Source organism: Equus asinus, chromosome 28, assembly GCF_041296235.1.
Source record: "Equus asinus isolate D_3611 breed Donkey chromosome 28, EquAss-T2T_v2, whole genome shotgun sequence".
In the NCBI taxonomy this organism is placed as follows: domain Eukaryota; kingdom Metazoa; phylum Chordata; class Mammalia; order Perissodactyla; family Equidae; genus Equus; species Equus asinus.
In genome coordinates, this window is record NC_091817.1 from 32,436,846 (window position 1) to 32,458,249 (window position 21,404).

The 21,404-nt window shown below is 60.1% G+C and overlaps 4 protein-coding genes and 1 long non-coding RNA gene across 12 annotated transcripts; 3 read left to right on the top strand and 2 right to left on the bottom strand.

The window, feature by feature from the left end:
- Positions 1-1,773: 1,773 nt before the first annotated feature.
- TRADD (TNFRSF1A associated via death domain) lies at positions 1,774-7,507 on the bottom strand. 4 transcript variants are annotated; one of them, XM_014827656.3, is made up of 5 exons: positions 7,370-7,507; positions 4,179-4,379; positions 3,035-3,312; positions 2,754-2,952; positions 1,774-2,590 (listed from the first exon to the last, which is right to left on the bottom strand). In XM_014827656.3, exons 2-5 carry the CDS (start codon positions 4,327-4,329, stop codon positions 2,280-2,282), a joined length of 939 nt encoding a protein of 312 aa, XP_014683142.1. In that variant the 5' UTR covers positions 4,330-4,379; positions 7,370-7,507; the 3' UTR covers positions 1,774-2,279. The 4 variants fall into 4 exon arrangements, with proteins under 4 accessions (XP_014683142.1, XP_014683141.1, XP_014683143.1 ...); XM_014827655.3 differs by having other exon boundaries at positions 4,179-4,337; positions 7,370-7,499; XM_014827657.3 differs by having other exon boundaries at positions 4,179-4,344; positions 7,370-7,498.
- FBXL8 (F-box and leucine rich repeat protein 8) lies at positions 7,455-12,112 on the top strand. 4 transcript variants are annotated; one of them, XR_011498932.1, is made up of 4 exons: positions 7,455-7,589; positions 9,182-9,380; positions 10,268-11,302; positions 11,444-12,109. XR_011498932.1 is itself a non-coding variant. In XM_014827654.3 (3 exons), the coding sequence occupies exons 2-3, from the start codon at positions 9,229-9,231 to the stop codon at positions 11,238-11,240; spliced, it is 1,125 nt and encodes a 374-aa protein (XP_014683140.1). In that variant the 5' UTR covers positions 7,455-7,589; positions 9,182-9,228; the 3' UTR covers positions 11,241-12,106. The 4 variants fall into 4 exon arrangements, 3 of the variants coding, with proteins under 3 accessions (XP_014683140.1, XP_070356293.1, XP_070356294.1); XM_014827654.3 differs by having other exon boundaries at positions 10,268-12,106; XM_070500192.1 differs by lacking the exon at positions 7,455-7,589 and adding an exon at positions 8,352-8,471 and having other exon boundaries at positions 10,268-12,112.
- An 80-nt stretch (positions 12,113-12,192) lies between these two features.
- HSF4 (heat shock transcription factor 4) lies at positions 12,193-16,843 on the top strand. Of its 2 annotated transcripts, none has more exons than XM_014827641.3 (13): positions 12,193-12,330; positions 12,944-13,052; positions 13,142-13,269; positions 13,369-13,493; positions 13,760-13,835; positions 13,981-14,045; positions 14,565-14,667; positions 14,912-15,053; positions 15,280-15,403; positions 15,900-16,005; positions 16,100-16,165; positions 16,323-16,392; positions 16,682-16,843. In XM_014827641.3, the coding sequence occupies exons 1-13, from the start codon at positions 12,208-12,210 to the stop codon at positions 16,831-16,833; spliced, it is 1,389 nt and encodes a 462-aa protein (XP_014683127.2). In that variant the 5' UTR covers positions 12,193-12,207; the 3' UTR covers positions 16,834-16,843. The 2 variants fall into 2 exon arrangements, with proteins under 2 accessions (XP_014683127.2, XP_014683126.2); XM_014827640.3 differs by having other exon boundaries at positions 14,926-15,053; positions 15,176-15,403.
- Positions 13,560-17,488, bottom strand: LOC139042319 (uncharacterized). Its single transcript, XR_011498933.1, has 4 exons — positions 17,442-17,488; positions 15,535-15,618; positions 13,911-14,043; positions 13,560-13,695 (listed from the first exon to the last, which is right to left on the bottom strand). It is a non-coding gene; the product is annotated as an uncharacterized lncRNA (long non-coding RNA).
- A 97-nt stretch (positions 17,489-17,585) lies between these two features.
- Positions 17,586-21,127, top strand: NOL3 (nucleolar protein 3). Its single transcript, XM_014827658.3, has 4 exons — positions 17,586-17,743; positions 20,145-20,447; positions 20,586-20,879; positions 20,979-21,127. Exons 2-4 carry the CDS (start codon positions 20,153-20,155, stop codon positions 20,984-20,986), a joined length of 597 nt encoding a protein of 198 aa, XP_014683144.1. The 5' UTR covers positions 17,586-17,743; positions 20,145-20,152; the 3' UTR covers positions 20,987-21,127.
- The last annotated feature ends 277 nt before the right edge of the window (positions 21,128-21,404 follow it).

Sequence of the window (21,404 nt, forward strand, 5' to 3'; positions counted from 1 at the left end):
CTGCCCTGCCCCTCTCACCGTCCATCCACTGGGACACAGGACAGGGGCTCAACCCTGTCTGCTTTAACTTCCTAGGTGAGCGCTTCAGTCTGTCTCCCCAGAGGCAGTTCTGAGTGCCCTGGTCCCTAGTGCCCCAGGCCAGCATAGCCTCCTGCAAGTAGAAATAACCAAGCTTGGGCCACTGCAAGCAAGACTGGGCGTGCAGGGACTGGTTCAGCTTGGGGGACTCCTGAAATAGGCCAGTGAGCAAAGGGTTTGATCGGGGACCCAGGTGGGCAGGGAGATGGTCTGGAATTGAGGGCCCAGTGCCTGCCTAGCTCTCTCTTCCTAGAACTCACAGCCTCTGGGTCCCAGACCACACAGTGGGGCCTGGAGGAGACAACCCACCCACCCCACCCAGAGTTTCTAGGGACAGGCTACAGGAACCAGCACTGCTACCCAGCGCCATCCTTTTTCCAGGGGCTTTTTCTGCTCCTTCTGACAACTTCTTCCCACCAATGTTCTCCCTTAAAAGCAAACCCTCCATCCTGAGCCTCACGCTTCTATTCTCAGACTTCTCAGGAGTTGTCTACTCTGGCTTTCTCCACTGCCTCACCTCCCATCCCTCCCGTGGTCTGGCTTCAGACTGTCCCCACCATGTCCCAGGAACAGCCCCTACCTAGTAACCTTTTCCCTGACTCCAATGGACACTCCTCAGCCTCGACGATCTGCAGCCTCCATCAGAGCAGATGAGTATTCCCTGGCTTCCAAATCTCCTGGTTTTCCTCCTTCCTCTTTGGGCTGCTCTTTTTCTGGTTGGTATCCTTCAAGACTGACCCCCCCAGGCCACCCCACCCACTCCCACCTGTCTGTTGGTAAATCTTTAGCCTGGACCCTCTTCTGAACTTAAAACTACAGATCCAGTCCACGCTCGGACTCTCTCCCTGGATGTCCTACAGGAACGTGCCCAACTTGTCCTGAACAGAGCAAGCACTTCACGTCCCCCAGGGCCCCCATCTCAGCGGGCAGCCCCAGCCTCCATCCACCTGGCAAAGGCAGAAACTCTGGGGTCCTCTCTCGCTTCATTCCTCATCCAGTGTCACCAGGCCTGTTATCCTTTGTCCTAAATAGCTTTCAGTGTTCATCCCTTCCCGCCATCTCTGCTGCCACTACCCCAGCCTGGGCCACTGTCCTTTCTCTCTCAGCCTCCTGACCAGCCTCCCAGCCTTAACTTCCAAAATCTTTTAAAGGTTTCTCACTGGCCTCAGGACAAAATCCAAACTCTGTAAAATGGCTTCCCAGACCCCGTGCTATCTGCCTCTCCCACTCACCAACCCATCTCTCTGCAAACCCAGCCACCCCTAGATCCAGCCACTCTAAACTTTGTTCTTCCAACATCCCTCCTGCTCACCTGCCTCAAGATCTTACCTGAGGCTGGCTATGCCCAGAATGCTGTGCTCCTCTCAACCTCCCACCCTCCCCGCTATTCACACTCATCTCTCTCCCAGGAAGCCTAACCCCTAAGCTGGGTTAGGCCCCTGCTCAGTGCTCCTACAACTCCTTCTATTTTTAACATCAAAATGGGTAATTGGGGCTGGCCTGGTGGTGTAATGGTTAAATTTGTGTGTTCACCTTTGGTGGCCGAGGGTTCCTGCGTTCGGATACCAGGCAGGGACCTGCACACTGCTCATCAAGCCATGCTATGGTAGTATCCCACATACAAAATAGAGGAAGATTGGCAACAGATGTTAGCTCAGGGCCAATCTTCTTCGCCAAAAGAAAAAAGAAAAAAACAACAGGTAATATTTTATTACTGTTGCTTAGTATTTGGAGTCCCACACTGAGTGTGAACTGGGGGCAGGTAGGTAGGTTCCTATATCTTGTTCACCACAGTATTTGCAGCACCCAGGATGACGCCTAGGACACAGCAGGTACCTAATGAGTAATTGTTCAATGAGTCAGGAGGTAAGGGCTGGCTGAAGCCCCTCTTCTGGGGTGAGGGAGGGAGAGGCAGTCCTCTACAGCCAGTCACCCTGCACGCTGTCTCTATTGTAACATCTGGAGCTGAATCCTCAGTGGCACCCCAGCAGGCAAGGTGGATGCTTGTCTGACTCCTGGAGAAGGCAGTCGACTCTGCCCAGCAGCTCCAGCATCTCAGCTAAGTAGGGTTCTAAGTGTGGTCTCAGAGTCCCGTGGATGGACAGGAGGTCAGCAGTAGCAGCAGAAGGGATCTGGGATCATCCAGATGCTCCAAACCCTGGCTAGGCAACTGGCCGACCGCCCTTTCTCTGGTACCCAGCCTAGGCCAGGCCGCCATCGGGATTTGCCAGGCCCAGCAAGTCCTCTGCCAGGCTGGTGAGCTCGTTCTCCTCGAGCGCCTCCACCAAGCGCTGCAGCGTGGCGCGGCGGCCCTCGGCCTGCACGAAGCGCCTCAGCAGCTGGAAGGCCTGCTCGTACAGACCCTCGCGCTCGTACTCATAGGCCAGGGAGTCGAGCACCGGGTCCCGCAGCGCGCGGCAGCTTCGCTGCAGGGAGCGCCCCACCTTGCGCCATTTGAGGCCCACTGAGCGCGCGAACGTCTGCTGGTCCTGCAGGCTCAGCGGCCGGTTCACTGCGGGGGGAGTGGGAAACGGAGTGAGCTCGGGGGGCCCGGGGGGGCGCCCAGAGCCGGTGCCCTTCCATTCCCGCCCCGCGACTACCCGGCCCAGACCTCGCTCCTCCCCAAACTTCATCTTCCCTGTGACCCTGCCCCTGCCTCTCCGCAAGCGCCTCACCTACAGGCTGACCCTGGAACAGAAAAGTCTGGCCAGATGGCGGCGGCGGCGGCGGCTTCTCCTGCGACGGAGAGGGTGCCAGGGGCCGCGAGGGGGCTGGAGCGACCTCCACGTTGCCACCCTGGACCCCTGAGCCACACGTCAGATTCCGGAGCACATTCTCCAACTCAACGAGTTCCTCGTCCCGGAGCCGGTCGGGCTAGGGAGGGGAGTGCGGCGTCGGTGGGGGTCTCAGCCACGCATTCCCGCCCCACCCTACCCTGGCCCCAGCCCGGCCGCACCTTCTGGGCGAAGATGCAATTCAAACAGCGCTCCTCATCGGTCAGCAAGGTGTCCAGCCGCTCTGCGCCAGCGCGCAGCTCCAGTTCCAACGACAAGGACTGCAGGGTGAGCGCCGCCGCCAGGCACCCCTGCAGCGCGGCGCGCAGCGCCCCCTCGCGGTAGGCGCGGAGGAAGCGGCCGCAGGCTTGGCGCCCGCAGAAACGCAGTTGCACTATCAGCTGCGGATCGCTACGGTGGATCTTGAGCATCTGCAGCACGTCCGGGCTCCCGCTGCTCTCTGCGGAGGCGGGCAGTCAGGCGCCAGGCGGTCCCCATGCGGGGCCGTTCTCCAAGCGCCCGGAGGAGGCGGTGAAGTCAGACCCCTCTCCCCATCCCCAGACCTCGGAGCGCGGGATTACCCCAGGGCTCCCCGCTGGGAAACAAAATTGGGATGCAAACAGCAACAACTCAGAATGAAAGCCAGGACCTATCACAGGAAGCACCCTAAGAAGGAGTGGGTCCCACCCTAGCCCCATCTCTGAAGCCCCAAATTAGTGTGGGCAAAAGGGACGCGGGGAAAGACTGCCCCACAGAGAGGGGAGGTGCCCTGGGCAGCCAAGCCGCCTGCGTAGGCAGCCGGCAGAGCAGGGGAGGGGCGAGAGGTCTTAGGTCTTCAGCCTCCACCAAGTGCGGCTCCCGCTGACCCGGAAGGAGAGGGGCTCTCGCCGCTCTGGGGTCGGGCCCGGGGCGGATTCCCCGACCGGCTTCAGCCTCTTGTGGCCTCTGCCCTGAGATGGGAAAGGGGGACCCGAAAGGTAGGTACCGGGGAGGGGTCTTGAGCAAGGGGTGCTGCAGTGAGAGAGGAAAAGAGAGAGATGCGAGATTAATAGAAAGCAGTGAGCCAGCTGGTCAGGGGAGTGGGGGACACTGAGCAGGGAGACGTTAGTGCACAAGTAGGTACATCGGACACAGATACGGGGACACGTGTAAACAGAGAAGACAGAGCCTACACAAGAAACCAGGCCGCCTCCTCCCCTCGCCATCAAATCTTTTCCCGAGGGCTCTGGCCCACGGAGTTGAAGAGGTGGGGTCTCAGCCCCTGACCCCGCCCACAAAAGGCCCCGGGCCACCCCTTCCTCTCCCAGTGCCCGCCCACCCACGCACCTGCCAACGCAGTCCGCAGAGCCCTGTACACCGCCACCTTCTGCTGGGGGTGAGCGTAGGCATCCGACAGGACCACCTTATCCAGCGAGGACTCCACAAACAGGTATGCGCTGCCCACCCACTCCTCGAGCCCATTTGGCCCAGTCGCCATCTTGCCTCCTGGAGACTCACATAGGCATCCAGATCACTCCCAACCCAGCCCTGGAGACAACAGTCCAGTCCCACATGGCCCAGCTGTCCTCTCCTCAGCTGACACTCAGCTGTCCCCACCCAGCTGGCACACTTGTGAGGGGAAGTTCATCATCCCACAGGCAGCCCCTTGTGCTTCTGGCTGTGCACAGCCCAGCTCAGCCCAGATTCGCAGTGAGGAATGTCCCCCCACTGCCTTCTCAGTGAAAGAGCCCAGGGTCACAGTGGTGGGAGAGGAGAAGTGCTGTCCTGCAGTGGAGACAGAGACGTTCTCTGCCCTCTCCTCAAGCTAGGGTGACAAGAGACATCTTCATCCTGGATGGTGCCCATGCCCCACAGCTAACCGGACGCATGTCCTGGTATGCCCTCAGCTTGAACTTGAGCCCCCAGGATCCCTGTGGGACCACAGCCCACCCTTAAGTGTTTCTCTCCTGCATTCCTGCCTCCTGGCTTCACTTCAAAAGACACCTGTAGTTTACACCTTCCCAGGTTCCCTTTCCCAATCCTGACTGACCTTTGGGGCCTCCCCTGTTCCCTCTTCTCAATCCATGTGCCTGTTGCGGGGGCTAACCCCACTCCCCACCTCCAGGTGTGGGCATGTGAAACAGGCCTGGCTAATCTGCCTATCCCATTTACTTTTCTGAAAGGAACAGTTCAGAGGAGAGGTTGGGCATAGGATTCAAGTTGAACCAATCTTAATCAACCTGAAACTTTGGGCTGGACCAATAGGAAAGAGGCACTGGGGCTCTTTCCTTCCCTCGGGGCTGAGCTGAAAGGAAAGGTAGGTCTCCTTTGCCACTGCTTGGGGAGAGCATGGCTGAGACCGAAATGGACACAGAAGGATACAGAGCCAGGAGAGGAAGAAGTGTACTTCTAACCACACTGTGTCCTGGCTCCAGCCGCACCTTGGGCTTTTCAGTTATGTGAGCGAATCATTCCTATTTTATTCTAAATTCCTTGGAGCTGGGCTCTTATGCAACTCAAATTGTTCTATTACAAATTCCTCCCCTGTCCAGACAGGTGCCGTCCAGACTAGCACCTCTTGGTGCTAGTATCTCCTCCACCTGTCTTCTGATAAAGCCCTAGGCCTAGACCAGGGGGCAAAACTCCCAGCCAGGGAACCACTGCACTGACCCTCAGCTCAACTGGCCTCCCAGTTACTGCGCCATTAGGCAGCAGGTGGCGAACTGCCCTGCCGCTTCCTCCCCACTTCACCTGAGGCAATATCCCACCCTTTTCCTAGAAACATGGGCATAAGACCCCACCTCCTGCCCCATCAGTCATATTTCTTTATTCTCTGGTCTTTGGCATTTCCATATAGTGTGCTAGGAGGGGTGCTCAGCCCCAGCTGTGAGCACCCTGGACATCATTCCTCTGGGCAGAACAGATGGGGTGGCCCCAGCTGGCATCCATTTACCTGAGGGACAGGGAACCTCAGGGGAGGGGTGCCAGGAGCACAGCCTTGGACATTGTTGGGGAGGGAGTAGGGATCCTGAGCTCAAAGCACCGGGTGCATTTCAGATCTGCCCCCAGACCCTAACTGGGGAGTCAAAGCTGGGACAGTAACTGGGCAGGGGCCCTCCAGCATGACCCAGACCTGGCAAGAGAAATGATATCTGGTGATGGTCCTACCCCTGGTCTAAGTACAGGAGACAAGCTTTTTGAGCACGCCTCCCGGCCCCAACCTTTGGTAGATCACATATTAATACTTGTGATTTACCCAAAATGATAGTCTGGAAATTAACAAGAAGCTAGCATTATTTACTTCGGGGGGGTTTTGGGGGGATTTTTATTTTCATTGTATTTAGTAAATATTCTACTTTATGTAAAATGGACACATTTCCTTTGTATTAAAAAGGCAAAAAAAGTGTTTTTCTTAAAAAGCAAAACAAAACAAAAACGGAGTGAGACTGTAGGTGACAAGTGGGACCAAGAGCAGTAGGGAGACAAGTGGGGAGCCCTGGGGGAGTAGCCCGGGGGAGTAGGAGGGTGTGGGAATCTGCCCCCAAAACCTTTCCTCTTTCATGTCTTCTTAGCCCCCTGACTTGAGGGTGCTGACTGGATGATTGTGGTCCAGCCCCAAGGGGTGGAAGTGGGGGCGGGACGGGGCCAGAGTCTGCCCATCAGGCCTGCAGGGAGGCCCTGGAAACCTGAAGGAGGGGGGATGCTCCATCGCACTCGCTAGGACTGGACAAATGGGAGAAGTCAAACAGATCTGTCAGACTGGAGGACCAGAGGGTCAGATAACAGGGTTGAGAAGAGGCCGGGGACTTTGGCTCCCAATGTCCCTTTGGGGACTCCTTCCTACGTGTCCTTCCACAGAAGCCCCTCCCCGGGAAGCCCCGCGCCCTACCCACTCCGAGTCCGCCTCTCTGAGGGCGGGGCTGAGCTGGGTCCTGGGAAGACTTAGCTGGTCTGAGACTGTGAGGGACACGTGGGTACCGACTCAAGAAACTATGCCCCTACCACCTGGGTCCAGCCCGCCGCAGCGGCCAGTTGACAGCCTAACAGTCCCAGGACAGCCCCACCTCCGGCCGGTCGGGAGGGCGGGGACGGCCTGGGGGCGTGGCCCCTCAAGGACTGGAAGCCTGCGACTCCCTGTATCCAGCCAGGCGCGCCCCTTCTCAGCTGCGCCGCTGCCGAGCTCTCGAGGGGGCTCCCTAGCCTCCCAGTAGCCGGCCCTCATGCTGGGGTTTCGCACATGCCACTGGCTGAGTCGGGCATGGTGTCTCTTCTCACAGATCCATTCAGAACAAGCCCCACCCCGCCCTGTCACCCGCAGAGCCCTACCGCCCCTCGAAAGCCCCTAGCTGGGACAAGGAACCTGCGGGAGCCAAGGTCTGTACCCTCTCACCCGCCTCCATGGAGACAGCCCAATAGGCCGCCGCCACCACCTGGCCTGGGCAGCCGCGGGTGACAACCACGCCGCGCCCACGCTCCTGAAGCAGGATCCGCCTCTGCTCCCGCCGGCACCGGGAAGCCCACCCGCCTTCTGCACTAACCTGGCCTCTTTGGCCCGGCTCGGATGCCCACGCCCGCCCGGCTCCACTGGTCTCGCGCTGCTTCCGGGTGTGCGCGGAGCGCAGGGGTGGCGCCCCAGCCAGAGCGGCCCCGTCCGCCCTGGCGTCCCGCCCCCGGGGCTCCCTGCGGTTCCTTCCCGCCCACTGTCCTCCGCCGCCAGTTCTCAGACTCTGGGCAAAGCCCACCCGGTCCGCTGAGCAGGTAAGACACTGGCGCCCGAGGTTAGATGTCAGGAAGAACTGCCCGCGGCAAGGACTTAGGGGACTTTCAGCTTTCACGAGGCCGGAGGGCCTCGGGTAAGAGCTGCCCCGTTTCCTCCGGCGGAGAACGGACAGATCAAGAAGGGGGCGCCCCCTGGGGACGAGAATTTTCTGGTGCCTTCCAAGGGGTCGAGTTCGATGATCTCTGATCTCTGCTACTCCGTGACACTCAGAATGGAGTGCTGCAGGGTCCCAGATTCAAGCCTGACCGAGGGTATCTGAAGCCCCTGGATACACGAGAAGCAAATTCCAGCAGGGACTGTTAGCCTGGAAAATATGGGAAAATAGAAAACTGGCCAGTGATGTGAAATGTTGTGTACGAAAACCTTCAAGCACCTTAAAATAAAATTGGCAGCTTCAAAGAGGACGCACACTTTCCAACAACGCCCCTCCTCCCCCCAAAGGCCGCGCTCCGGGGTGGGTCTGCGGAATTCCAGCTGAGCCTAAACCGCCCAGTGAGAGCCTGGGCTGCTGAGGGGTCAGGATCGGAACTTGAGCCCAGGGCCCAGCAGGCTCCAGAGCCCCAAGCTTTTCTCGGCCCCGCCCGGCCTTCACCCGGGACATCTCCCCCGCGAGGTGGAGGAAGGGAGGGAGCCTCCCTTCTGTGGGCGGGTTCTGCTGTGCCCCACCCGCAACTCCGCTTCCTGATTGGCTTGTAGTCCCTGCCAATTAAAAGTCTTCCCTAATACTCCCGCCCTATTAACTCTCCAGTGACTAGCGGGGCTAGGACCGGGTTCCTCAACCCGGGACCAGTGGAGTCACAGGCGCTTCTTGAAATTCAGCGTTCTGGGCCTTACTCTTCCCGGAGAGCCTAATTTAGTAGGTGGGGCTGTGGAATCTGTATTGTGAACAAGTGTCTGGGTGATTCTGATGCCCTTATTTCAATGGCCATCAGGGCGAGTCGTGGGCCCAGTACTTCCCTAGTACTCAGGGTCGAAGTTGGAAGGGAAACAGTTCCGTGACCCCATGGAGACTCGTCTGGGCCGTCCAGGCTACTCTAAGTGGCAGGGGGAGGCGAGCTCCGCTCTCTGAGCTTCGGGGGTGGGGGGTGGGGGCGGGAGGGAGAACGGGGTTGTCCAGAGTCACGGCCTGTGCAGCCACTCTCCAATTCTCCAGGGAAGATTTTAGTAACCGGGAGAAAGATCCCACAGCATCATCCAAAATCTGGGTATTCGAGTTTATCACCTTCTTGCATAGGTCCTGGTTGCGTTGCTTCTAATATAGCATAAAGTGTAGATTTGTTCAACTAGTGAGAACATAGCTTAAAGGGCAATCAGGAAGCCTTTGGCATCCAGGGCCGACTTCGCGAGTCTGAGACCTGTGCAGTCGCACAGGGCCCCATGCTTAGTTTAATACCTTGATTAAATGCTCTGCTGTCGCTGTCTTGAAATTCTCAATAATGCTTTGAACAAAGAGCCCCGCATTTTCATTTTGCACTAGGGTCTGCAAATTACGTCGCAGCTCCTGGGCCATAAACATTTCTACATATAGGCTCCGGTGTTCCCCTCCTCACTTTGCCCTTCTTGTGCCCAGGGCCGGCCCTCTGTCTCCAGAGGGGAGCCACCACCCTGCGCTGGGCCATGGCCGAGCCTGGAGAGCAACTGCCGGAGGAGGTGCTGGCGCTCATCTTCCGCCACCTGCCCCTGCGGGACCGTGCTGCTGCCGCCAGGGTCTGCAGATCCTGGGCTGCTGCTGCCACCTGCAGCGCTGTGTGGCACGACACGAACATCAGGTGAGCCGGCTTCACCTCATCTCGCCTCCTGCCGCCCTCCCGCCTTCTCCCTCTCTCCGTGGAGTCGAGGGTTGGGGGACTCAGTGACTCTCCCCCAATTAAAGAACATAATCATTACTAACATTTATTGACCGCTTACTATGTACTAACCATTGTTCTAGGTGCCTTACACATATTAATTTATTTAATCCTCATGAAAACCGTATATAGTAGATAGGTAGTATTATTATCTCCATTGCACAGATAGGAAATTGAGGCAGAAAGATTAATCGCTTCCTGCAGGTCACTCAGCTAAGGAGTGGTAGAGGCAGAATGGGAATCTGGCAGTCCAGAAACCACGACCTGTCTCCTTAGAGACCGCTGGGGAAGGGCAGTGCCTAAAATATTGGCGCTCTCTGCCACAGTTTCAACTTGCGGCAAACGCATCTGAGCATCTGAAGTCTTTTTTTTTTTTTTTTTTTTGAGGAAGATTAGCCCTGAGCTAACTGCTGCCAATCCTCCTCTTTTCACTGAGGAAGACTGGCCCTGAGCTAACATCCGTTCCCATCTTCCTCTACTTTAGATGTGGGGTGCCTACCACAGCATGGTGTGCCAAGAGGTGCCATGTCCGCACCTGGGATCCGAACCGGTGAACGTGCGCACTTAACCGCTGCGCCACCGGGCCGGCCCCCATCTGAAGTCTTCTAAAGGGATAGGGTAGGAGTTCCCTCCTAGCATTAGCGGCTACCGTGAGACAACCAGGCATGCCTGGCGGGGACAGGGAGGTGTGCGGGTAGGGGCAGGAAGTGGGGATGGTAGCTGGAACGCAGACTGAGGGATGGCTAGAGACTTCTCTCCCGGTCGCGCGGACACGGCCAAAGCCTTTTTTCCACCGCTTTAACCCCAAGTTGCGACAGTGAGCGAGAAGGCGTGCTGCCACCATATCTGTCCGCCTGCCTGGACCACATTCACAACCTACGTCTGGAGTTTGAGCCCTCGAGGGAGCCGAGCCGCCGGGCGGCCACGCAGTTGCTGACCGCACTGGCGAGCCGTACCCCTGGACTTCGAGGCCTACGCCTGGAGTGCCGCGGGGAGAAGCCGCTCTTCGACGCGGGCCGCGATGTCCTGGAGGCCGTGCATGCCATCTGCCGGGCCGCCCGTGCGCTGCGCCACCTCGACCTGCGGCGCTTGCCCTTCACACTGGATGACGCGCTGGTGCTGCAGGCGGCACGCGGCTGCCCCGAGCTCCGCAGCCTTTTCCTGGACAACGGTACACTGGTGGGCAGCGTGGGGCCGGACTCTGTGCTGGAGCTACTAGAGGCCTGCCCGCAACTGCGCGCCCTCGGCCTGCACCTGGCCAGCCTTTCGCGCACCGCTCTCGAGGCGCTGGCGGCGCCGGATCGCGCGCCTTTTGCGCTCCTGGCCGTGCGGTGCGCGTGCCCCGAGGACGCACGCGCGCCGCCTCTGCCCGACGAAACCTGGGCAGCGTTGCGCCGCCGCCACCCTGAGCTGGCGGTGGAGCTGGAGCTGGAGCCCGCGCTGCCTGCCGAGAGTGTGACGCGCGTCCTGCAGCCTGCGGTGCCCGTGGCTGCGCTTCGCCTCTGCCTCTCTGGGGACACTGTAGGGCCGGTGCGCTTCGCAGCGCGCCACTACGCCGCAACCTTGCGCGCGCTGGAGATCCGCGCAGCCGCCTCGGCGGAGCTGGACGCCGCACTGGAGTTGCTGGCTGCACGCTGCGTGGGCCTGCGCGAAGTGCACTGCTTCTGCGTGGTGCGACCCTCAGTGCTGCACGCCTTCCGCGCGCACTGCCCGCGCCTGCGCAGCTACACACTCAAACTAACGCGGGAGCCACATCCCTGGCGGCCCACGTTGGTGGCGTGATAGGGCGAGCGCTCCCCCTGCTACCCAACACTCCAGCAGACATGTGGCCTCTGAGATGCTGGGTAGGTTTGCCTAGGCGCGCGCCAACTGCTCGCCCGCTCTTTCAGTACTCTGTTGTCTCTTGTGCCTTTCGGGGGCTTGTGAGACGATGTTGGGACCAGCCCGGGGCTCCCTGAGTCCACTGGCACTCTCAACATCTACAGACGCCCGCTGTCCCCGCTGTACTGGGATCACCCTCATCGAACACCACTCCTCTGCGAACGTTGGGCTCGCTCCGCGGCCCCAGCTTGGCGGGAGGGAGGGCACAGGCTCTGGCCAGGCCTCAGGGGTGAGTGTGAAATAAACAAATCCTGCGGTATCTCTGCGTCCTCTGAAAGGCGGGATCGGCTCTAAGGGAAGGGCAGGGAACCGGCAAAGGCCCGAGGAGATGTCAGGACCGGGGTGGGAGAAATAGAGACCACAAGGTACGTTGTACAGTACTGTTGCGGCTGCGGGCTTCAGAGGCGGAACCTTCCGCATCCTTGGAATGACAACGCCCCCAGGGTTCCGCGGGAGGGTGCCAGCTTTCCCCGCCTCCGCCGCTCCTATCTGCCCACTCTACCCGGGGCTTCACTGTGCCCGCGGCCATCGCCCTCTATGACTTTCCCAGTCCACACCAGGCCGGCCACGGGCCATTTCTCCCTAAAAACAAAGGAGGAAACAGCAGGCCCGAGGAAGGTAGAACTCGAACTCAGATCTCCGTCCCCACCGCACCCTTCCACATACATCCGATCCCAGCCTGCCCTTTCGGTCTGCTGGTGCTGCGGCCGAGGTCTGAGCCCCGCCCCGCCGGTTCGCACGTGGCCCCCACCTGACCCGGCGCCCAGAGGCGGAGTAGGGCGGGACGGGCGGCAAACGCAGCACTTTCAGCGGCTTTGACAAGCCCGCGGCGGCCGGGCCGAGCGCTTAGCGGGGCCGAGACTGCGCCATGCAGGAAGCGCCAGCCACGCTGCCCACGGAGCCGGGCCCCAGCCCCGTGCCTGCCTTCCTCGGCAAGCTGTGGGCGCTGGTGGGAGACCCGGGCACCGACCACCTGATCCGCTGGAGCCCGGTGAGGGCTGGGGCCCCTGACTCCCTCAGTGGTCCCCGGGATCCCTCTACATCAGTGAACATCCATGCCCACCCAACCCCCGCCTGGGACGGGGCTGTGGGTCCCTGGATTCAGCCGTCCGGGGTAGTTTACCTTGGAGGGGATGTGCGAGATGGAGGGGAGGCGACTTCCTCTGGGCCCAGGAAAGGGTAGGAGCCTTCTGGAGACCTAGAGTCCGAGGGATCTTCGAGGTCACTTAGTTCCCACCCCACCTCATCAGACAGATCGGAAAACAGAGGCCAGGAGAAGGGAAGAACTGGGTCTGGTTCTAGCTCAGAGTCACATCGCGGGTCTGGGACCCGTCCGGGGCTGGAACCCAGGTCTGGCCTCTGCCAGTCTGGGTCGGGCTGGGGTAGGAATTCACTGTAGCCGATCCAGGCTAGGCCTCAGATCTGGTTCTGTCCTGGCCTCGTCCCATGTCCTCGTGAGCGACAGGCCCGCTCCCCAGGGTGAGTGCGGGTGTGTGTGTGCGCGCACGCCAGAGCGCGGGCCTGGCCGTGGGCGGGCATCGCTCACAGTGTGGTCTGGTCTCCGCCCGCACGGTGGATGGGCGGGCGGGCGGCGTTCTCGGCAGAGCGGGACCAGTTTCCTCGTAAGCGACCAGAGCCGCTTCGCAAAGGAGGTGCTGCCCCAATACTTCAAGCACAGCAACATGGCGAGCTTCGTGCGGCAACTCAACATGTGTAAGTCCTTAGCACTGGGGGGGAAGCTGGTGTGGGTGATTTGGTGAGCCGGGATGGGGCCGCTTATGCCCCTACGCCCCACTCCCTAGATGGTTTTCGGAAAGTGGTGAGCATCGAGCAGGGCGGCCTGCTCAGGCCGGAGCGCGACCACGTCGAGTTCCAGCATCCGAGCTTCGTGCGCGGCCGCGAGCAACTACTGGAACGCGTGCGGCGCAAGGTGGGGGAGGCCTGCAGGAACCAGTAAACCCCGGTGGAAGTGGTGGGACGGCTGGCCATTTCTATTCGACTCCGACCCAACGGTGCCTCCCACCTTCAGGTGCCTGCGCTGCGCGGCGACGACGGCCGCTGGCGCCCCGAGGACCTGGGCCGGCTGCTGGGCGAGGTGCAGGCTTTGCGGGGAGTGCAGGAGAGCACCGAGGCGCGGCTGCGGGAGCTCAGGCAGTGCGGGGGGGAGGGGGAGGAGGAGGGTGGGGAGGGACAAGGGGGATCTGGGCGAGAGGACACTGGCCACCAGGCGGTTTTGGGCAGCTCCTTCCTCTCTGGTGCCTTGGCACCTCCAACAAGACCATTGGGCCGAGCTGTGGAACTCTGTTCTCTCTGGATGGATGATCTTCCGCGTGGTCTTGGGTTCAGGCCTGCCATTCTGTAGGGAGTGGTGACTGGGCAAACTCTCAGATGCCTCAGCACCCTCCCACACCTTCCCCTAGGCAGAACGAGATCCTCTGGAGGGAGGTGATGACGCTGCGGCAGAGCCATGGTCAGCAACACCGGGTCATTGGCAAGGTGTTCCTCTCCCCCTACCCCACTTCTCTCTCCCACCCCCTGGACACTCTCACTCCTCCCAGTCCTCAATCCCACCTGGATGTGCCTTTGGGGCGGGGGCGGGGCAAGATCCAAAGTATGGATTAACCCTTTGCTTCCTCTTCAGCTGATCCAGTGCCTCTTTGGGCCACTTCAGGCGGGGTCCAGCAGCGCAGGAGCTAAGAGAAAGCTGTGAGTGAGAAAGCCAGGGAGCTCATGCCCCACTCCTTCCAGGACCCTCCCTGCCAGAGGCCCCATGCAGGGACCCCTCCAGAAACCCCCTCACCATGAATCCTCACTTTTCTCCTGTGCACTACAGTTTTCCTCACCCCATGGCCATCTCCCCAACAGCCCCCTTCCAGGACTTTCCTCCTTACCCCCAGCTCCACCACCAAAACCCCCATACTGAGATTCCTCAGTTCCAGGACTTTATCCTCAAATTTCCCCCTCTCCCCCCTCATCCAAAAGCACCCCAACAGCAGAGGGTCTGGGGCTCAAACTATGCTCCCTCCCTCCCCTCTCTACCCTCAAAGGGCCCCCATCTCTGGGGGGAGCCCCTTCTGCCTCCAGCATGTGACTGATGCCCTGGCAACAGGCCTCAGCTCTGCTGACTTGGCTGCTGGGGCCTGTGGGAGGGAGGTGGTGCAGGCTGAGGGGCATGGGAGATGAACCTCCCCAGCCCCCTGCCTGTGCCCCGGCCACCCTATACAGGTCTCTGATGCTGGATGAGGGGAGCTCATGCCCAACACCAGCCAAATTCAACGCCTGCCCCCTACCTGGTGCCCTCCTGCAGGACCCCTACTTTATCCAGTCGGTAGGTTTTTGCTTCTCCTCCCTTCCCTAGGGTACAGGTGGGCTGATGGAGAGCCTATTCCTTTTCCCCATTCCCCAAAAAGAAGATAAGATGGAGGCCAGCCTTCCCCTGAACCAGACCCAGGCTCCCCAGCACAGAGTGAGCTGGGGATCCCTCCTCAAACCCTCCCCCTGGGACCTGGTCCCCGGGGGTACTGGTTGGATTCCGGCTCACTCTGTGGCTAGGGGTGAAGGGCTGGGCCTAGTCTTCTACTTACAGCCCCTCCCAGAGACCACCTTGGGCCTCAGCAGCCCTCACAGGGCCAGGGGCCCCATCATCTCTGACATCCCAGAAGACTCTCCATCCCCTGAAGGGACCAGGCTTTCTCCCTCCAGTGGTGGCAGGAGGTAAGAGGGACAGGGGCTGCCCTCTGGAGAGCCTGTGGGGAAGGACCTGGCAGCCCAGATGGCTGTGGGGGTAGGGGGAGAGGTCAGTGCCAGGGTCTGGTTGAAGCTTTTCTCTGGTACAGGGAGAAGGGCCTGGCACTGCTCAAAGAAGAGCCGGCCAGCCCAGGGGGGGAAGGCGAGGCCGGGCTGGCCCTGGCCCCAAACGAGTGTGACTTCTGCGTGACAGCCCCCCCACCACTGCCTGTGGCTGTGGTGCAGGCCATCCTGGAGGGGAAAGGGAACTTCAGCCCTGAGGGGCCCAGGAATGCCCAACAGCCTGAACCAAGGGGTCCCAGGGAGGTACCTGACAGGTGAGCAGAGAGCCCTTTCTTGACTGTGAGCCCTGTGTACCACTTTTGCAGATAGACCAGCACTAACTAGCCCCCTGGAAACTTCCCTGCCTTGTCTGCCCCTTGGTGGTGGAGGGGGAGGTTGATCTGACCTGATCTCTCAGAGTTGCTCTAAGGAGTACCAGCATCAGAGACCCTTGGAAAATGGAAACATCTCTGTGGTAGGGCTCAGGAATCTGCATTTTAATTGAGTTCATTAGGGCTGTTGTAAAGATTGTAAAGTACACAATAGTTTAAGAACCACCGGTAAGCACAATTGCATAGGGAGGAGACACATCCCAAGATCCCAGTGCCACAACCCAAACCAGAGGCACTCTCCACGTGCCCCTCTATGTGTGTGGGGTCCTCTGCTAGCATTTTCTAGATGTGGTCAGATTTAGATCCTGATATAACCAGCTTCCCTGGGAACCTAATGGAGGGTGGGTACTGCAGGGCAACAGCAATTCTCTGTGCACAGGGGGCCTCTGGGCCTGGAGAGGGGGGCCCGGAGCCCAGAGAGTCTGCTGCCTCCAATGCTGCTTCGGGCTCCCCCTGAAACTGTGGAGCCTGCAGGGCCCCTGGATGTGAGTACACCTTCAGCAAGGCAGGGGCATGGGGCTCGGTGGGGTCGAGCTGTGCAGCCTGGGGAGGGCACCATTGATGCAGAGATCCCCCCAGGTGCTGGGCCCCAGCCTCCAAGGGCGGGAATGGACCCTGATGGACTTGGACATGGAGCTGTCGCTGGTAAGATGGGGGTGGGGAGGGCAAGAAGATAAACTGCATTTAGGGGTTGCTGAGCAAAGCCCCTTGGTCCATGGCTGTTCTCTCAGCCCAAACCCCAGCTCTCCTCCCCACTCCCCAGCTCCCCTCCCCAGCTGCTTCCTGGGGTTCTCCCTTGCAGATGCAGCCCTTGGTTCCAGAGAAGGGTGAGACAGAGCTGGCAGTCAAGGGGTTAAATTCTCCAGGCCCAGGTAAAGATTGTGGTGACTCAAGACAGGGGGGCGAGGGCTCATTGGCCTGAGCTACCTTGATTGGGTGGGCTGGGCAGTTTGTGTTTTGGAGGAAAATCCCCTGAGTTCAGGCTGCCCTTCAGAGAGCTACTTAAGCCCACCCATCCCCTCACCATTGGGTGAGAGTGGAGAAGTTGAGAATGGATGTTTCATCCTAACTGACCAGAGGGCAAGGCGGGTGCGGCTCTCCTTCCCCAAAAAAGGAGGGGGAACCTTTTCTCCCCGCTGAGCACCACCCTACTCCTCCTAGGGAAGGACTCCACGCTGGGGGCACCACTCCTGCTGGACGTCCAAGCGGCTTTGGGAGGCCCAGCCCTGGGCCTGCCTGGAGCTTTAACTGTTTACAGCACCCCTGAGAGCCGAGCTTCCTACCTGGGCCCAGGGGCCAATCCCTCCCCGTGAATCTGGCTCCACTCTGAAGCCAGCCTGCCGAAGGGGCTGGCCAGCGGCAACACGTCCTTCTCGGCTTCCTGGCGCCCCCTGGCGGAGGCTGAGTGAAGCCCCTTGTACTCAGCGGTCCCTCTCCATTCCCGAGCCCCGCACATAAACCGCATTTTTTTCTGTGTTTCTGGTCTCTTTTCTCTACCGACCAGGGAGCACAGAAGTCATGGGTGGGGGGCGACTTTGCATTCGTAGAAGCGTCCAGATCCCGAGGCTTTAATGGAGGAGCCCTTGGAGAGCAGAGGTGCTGGGGGAGCCCGCCTCTGGTTCTCCTGCTTAGGCCCGGATCCAGGGCTAGAGCGTGGCCGCTGCGACCTCCGGGAAGCGGGGGCTTTTGGGTCACACCCAGCTCCGCAATGCATCCGCTCTATGATCCTGGGTAAGCTGGTCCCCTTCTCTGAGTCTTATCTGTGACAGGCAGAGAAGGGTCGACGAGAGGATAGGGGTAAAGCGCCTGGGAACTCCCAGGCCCAGAGTGGGCGCTGGGTACTTGGGGCCGCGGGCCGAACTACCTCCTCCCTGACTCATCCCGAGCGCCCGGGGTGGGGAGGGAAAGCGGACTCACGTACCAGGCTAGGCGGTGCATGGCCTCTGCGCCCGCCTCCCCCTGTCGGAGAAGAACGCCCCCTCCCCCACTCCCTACCGCTTCCCGGCAGCCCTGGCCGCCCCGCCCCCGCCGCAGCTGCTGCCCCTACCCTACCCTGCCCAGCCCTTTCTGCCTTGTCATCTGCCCCGCCGAGGCTCGACCCGTGAGTGGGGCCGCCCGGAGCGCACCGGACCGAGAGCCCCACCCCAGCCGGCTGGAGGAGGGAAGAGACACTGAGATTGGGCGGAATCCGAGCCCCACCACTACCACCCGCGCTCGAAGGAGGTCTGTGAGCCCCGCCCCTCCGCAAGACTAGGTCTGGGACTGGATGGAGGGGAGATAAGCGGAGCCCTGCAGTCGCGCATGCGCAAAAGTTCCCGCAGGTCCCCCTAACTCTGGTGAGGAGGGGGGCTGAGACCCACCCCCTGCGCCTCGTACTTGGAGCGGCCCGATGCTCTGGGAAGGATCTGGCCTGTGACCGGGGAAGGACTGGCCGCGACATAAGTATTCACTTCTGAGCATTTAGAATCTCAGAGGGATGAACCAGACCAGCTGGGGTCTCTGCACCCACAAACAGACAAAGGGCAGGAGTTGGCGTAATGGGAGGAGGCGGCTAACATGAAAATAACCCGGGAGAAGGAGGGGCCAGTCTGATCTGCCCCCTCCCTCTCTGCACCGTACAGAGTAGGTTCTGTCCCCTCTCGCTTTCTGCACCTGTGTGATTGGTGGGGCAGTGTTTGGAAGCCTCAGCTAAAGAGGGCAGAGGGTCCATGTGTACACAGTGCAGTGATGTCAGCGCGGTGGTGAGGGTATATACTATTCACTGACGGACACACGAGATGCCCTTGGGACATCCAGACACTGGGGTGGACAAGGGGACATTTGAGTCTTGGTGGATGGGTCCACAGCATGGAGAGAGGGAAAGGGTATTCTAGGCTTAGGGAATAGCATCTGCAAAGGTTTAGAAGTGCCAGGGGCTTGGCGGGTTCTCCCAGCCCTGAGTGGTGGAGGAAAGTGTGGGAAAGCCTCGCAGTCAGGGGGGTGGGAGGTGGCTATAGTGTCCAGGCCAGATAGTCTGGATTCTTTCTGATGGGCAGTGGGTGGTGGGAGACAGGTGGTTAGGGCTGACATTCTGCTTGGTAGGAGACCTAGTTGTAGTTTAGACTGGAGCAAATCAGATTCCAGTTCTGCCACTTGGTCTTCTTCCTGAGCCTGTCTCCTCATCTGTAAAATAGGGACAATAAATCTTACCTTAGAGAGTTGTCAAAGTCATTATGCTGTGGGAGTGGTAGGAAGGGAGTGAGAGGTACTCAGAGAGACTGTCATAGGAGATGAGGTGACGATGGTGGGGTTGAGAGGGGGATGCTGTACAGACTCACTGAGAGGAGAAGGAGCAGCATTTGTCACAGATGGGACATGAAGGGAGAAGGAGGGACGGGTCAGTCCTGGTCTCTGCTCAGTGGCCTGGGAGAGGTGTTGACACTTCAACATGGCTAGGGGGGTGAAATAACCAGGGAGGCATAGAGAGACCTGGGAGGCAGGATGGCGGCTAGAACCAAATCTGCTCTCCCAGACCTAGAGCTAGGGTAAGGAGGTAGAGGAGGGACCCCAAAAGGAGGATGAGACCCAAGAGGGTGCTATGTGGACAAAGCCAAGGCCCGGGGAAATGGGCTGAGAGAGGGAGTGGTCCAGGGCCTGACCTCTTTGCCCCTTCAGGCCAGGGGCCTTTGCTGCCTGGGTCAGGCCACCCAAGAGGGGATGGACCGTTGTCCTTGGTTGCCAATAAATGGATAAAGCAGATTAGCTTCTGCCTAACACCTGCTATTTGCTAGAGACAGTGTTGTAAAATGGTTGGATCCGTGGAGGGAAACAGTAAAAGTTCGGCAAGCATTTGTTGGTAGCTTTTATGAGTTGGGCTCTGGGTTCTTCCAGATGAAGCAAGAGGTGGCTGTGAGTCATTCCCAGGGCAGCAGGGAGACAGTTGGGTCTCAGGTGATGTCAGGAGACGTTGGTCAGAGATCTTGGTTGAGGATTCAGGTACCCCTGCTCAGGTATTAGAGGACCAGGAAGGGCCATGAGACCATGTTGGGGTTGCAACATGGTCGTGGCATTGGTGAGGGGATGCAGGGGCAGGGCCTCTCCTGGAAAGATGAACCTCAGAGTCAGGATGAGGTGTCTGGACCTCCTCCAGAGGCTGAGAGGAGCGGGGGAGGCTTGCACTTTGTGCTCTGGGTGCAGAGGGGATTCTGCACTCTGTGGGGTCTAGGCCGGAGGTGAGGATGAAAGTGGTGAGGATGAAAGAGAAATATTCAGCAGATAGGCTGGAAAGGACGTGACTGCAAGCTGGTGGGGAAAGAGAAGCTAGTTTGGATAAACTGGGTCTGAACAGATTGCGGGAACTGCAGGCAGCTAGGGCTCAGGAGGGAGGTTCTGGCTGGGGAGAGCGGTCAGAGAGTAGATAAGGGTCCTGGGAGAGAGTAGAGAAGAGAGCCACAGCTGACGTTTAGGGACCGAAGAAGCCTGAAGAGGAGACAGGACAGAAGCGGCCAGAGGAGGAGGAGGACAATGAGTCCTGTGCTGCGGCAGCCAGGGGTCGTTAGACCTGGCGGTGTTCACTGGGGCTCTGGGAGAAAAGTCAAGGGTGAGGGAGCCACGGCCCCCACTACTTCTCTCTCCTTCCATGCAGCCTCCACCATGGGCAACGCGCAGGAGAGGCCGTCAGAGACGATCGACCGCGAGCGGAAACGCCTGGTAGAGACGCTCCAGGCCGACTCGGGGCTGCTGCTGGATGCGCTGCTGGCGCGGGGCGTGCTCACCGGGCCCGAGTACGAGGCGTTGGACGCGCTGCCTGATGCCGAGCGCAGGGTGCGCCGCCTGCTGCTCGTCGTGCAGAGCAAGGGCGAGGCAGCCTGCCAGGAGCTGCTGCTCTGCGCCCAGCGTACCACGCGCGCGCCGGACCCCACCTGGGACTGGCAGCACGTGGGCACTGGTGAGCGCGCGTGGGGCGTGGCTTAGGTCAGAGCAGGGGGCATGGCGTGGCGTGGCGGGTGGGGCACAGAGATGGGCGTGTGCAGAGTAAACCGCGGAGAGGTAAATTGAGCCTGAGACGCTCCCACCTCCTCCCCAGGCTACCGGGAGCGCAGCTATGACCCTCCTTGCCCAGGCCACTGGACGCCTGAGGCAGCCGGCTCGGGAACCTTATGTCCCGGACTGCCCAGAGCTTCAGAACGCGACGAAACTGGGGGTCCTGAGGGCTCCGAGGCAGTGCAATGCGGCGCTCTCGAGGAGCCCGAGCCAGAGCTGGAAGCTGAGCCCTCTGAAGAAGCTGAGCCAGAGTTGGAACTCCAAATGGATCCGGAACCAGAGCCCGAGCCCGAACTGGAGCCAGAGCCGGACTTCGAGGAGGGGGACGAGTCTGAAGGTGTGAGGCTGCGCAAGCCCAGTGCCAGGTTGGGGGGAGGCGTGGCCTGGGAGGCGGAGGGCGGGACCCCACCTGATTGACCACTCCCCCCTTCTCCAGATTCCTGAAGACCAGAACGCTGACAGGCCGCTCCCCGCTCAAGCTGGATGGGACTCGGGATACTGCTCTGGCGGGGTCCGGCGCCAAGGTTCCATCTGGCCCAGTACCACTGGAAGTGAATAAATTCCAGAGGCTCCGCCTGGGCTCTCTCTGCGATTCTGGCTCTTTGCCCAGGAACCAGGGTGTGGATTCCTCTGAGTCCTCGTGACCTGTGCCCCACCACCCAGTTCTCAGTCCCATTCCATCCTCAATAACGCAAGCTGCACCCCTGGAGACCCCAGACCACCTAGGCCCCAGTGGGACAAAGGCCTGACCCCTGGGCCCTACTCCACAGCCCTTTCCCCCTCATGAACCATTTGGGGGCATGTGTCGTCACCAGCTCTACTCCATGGAAGCCCCTGGACTTGGCACAGAGAGCCAGGGAGG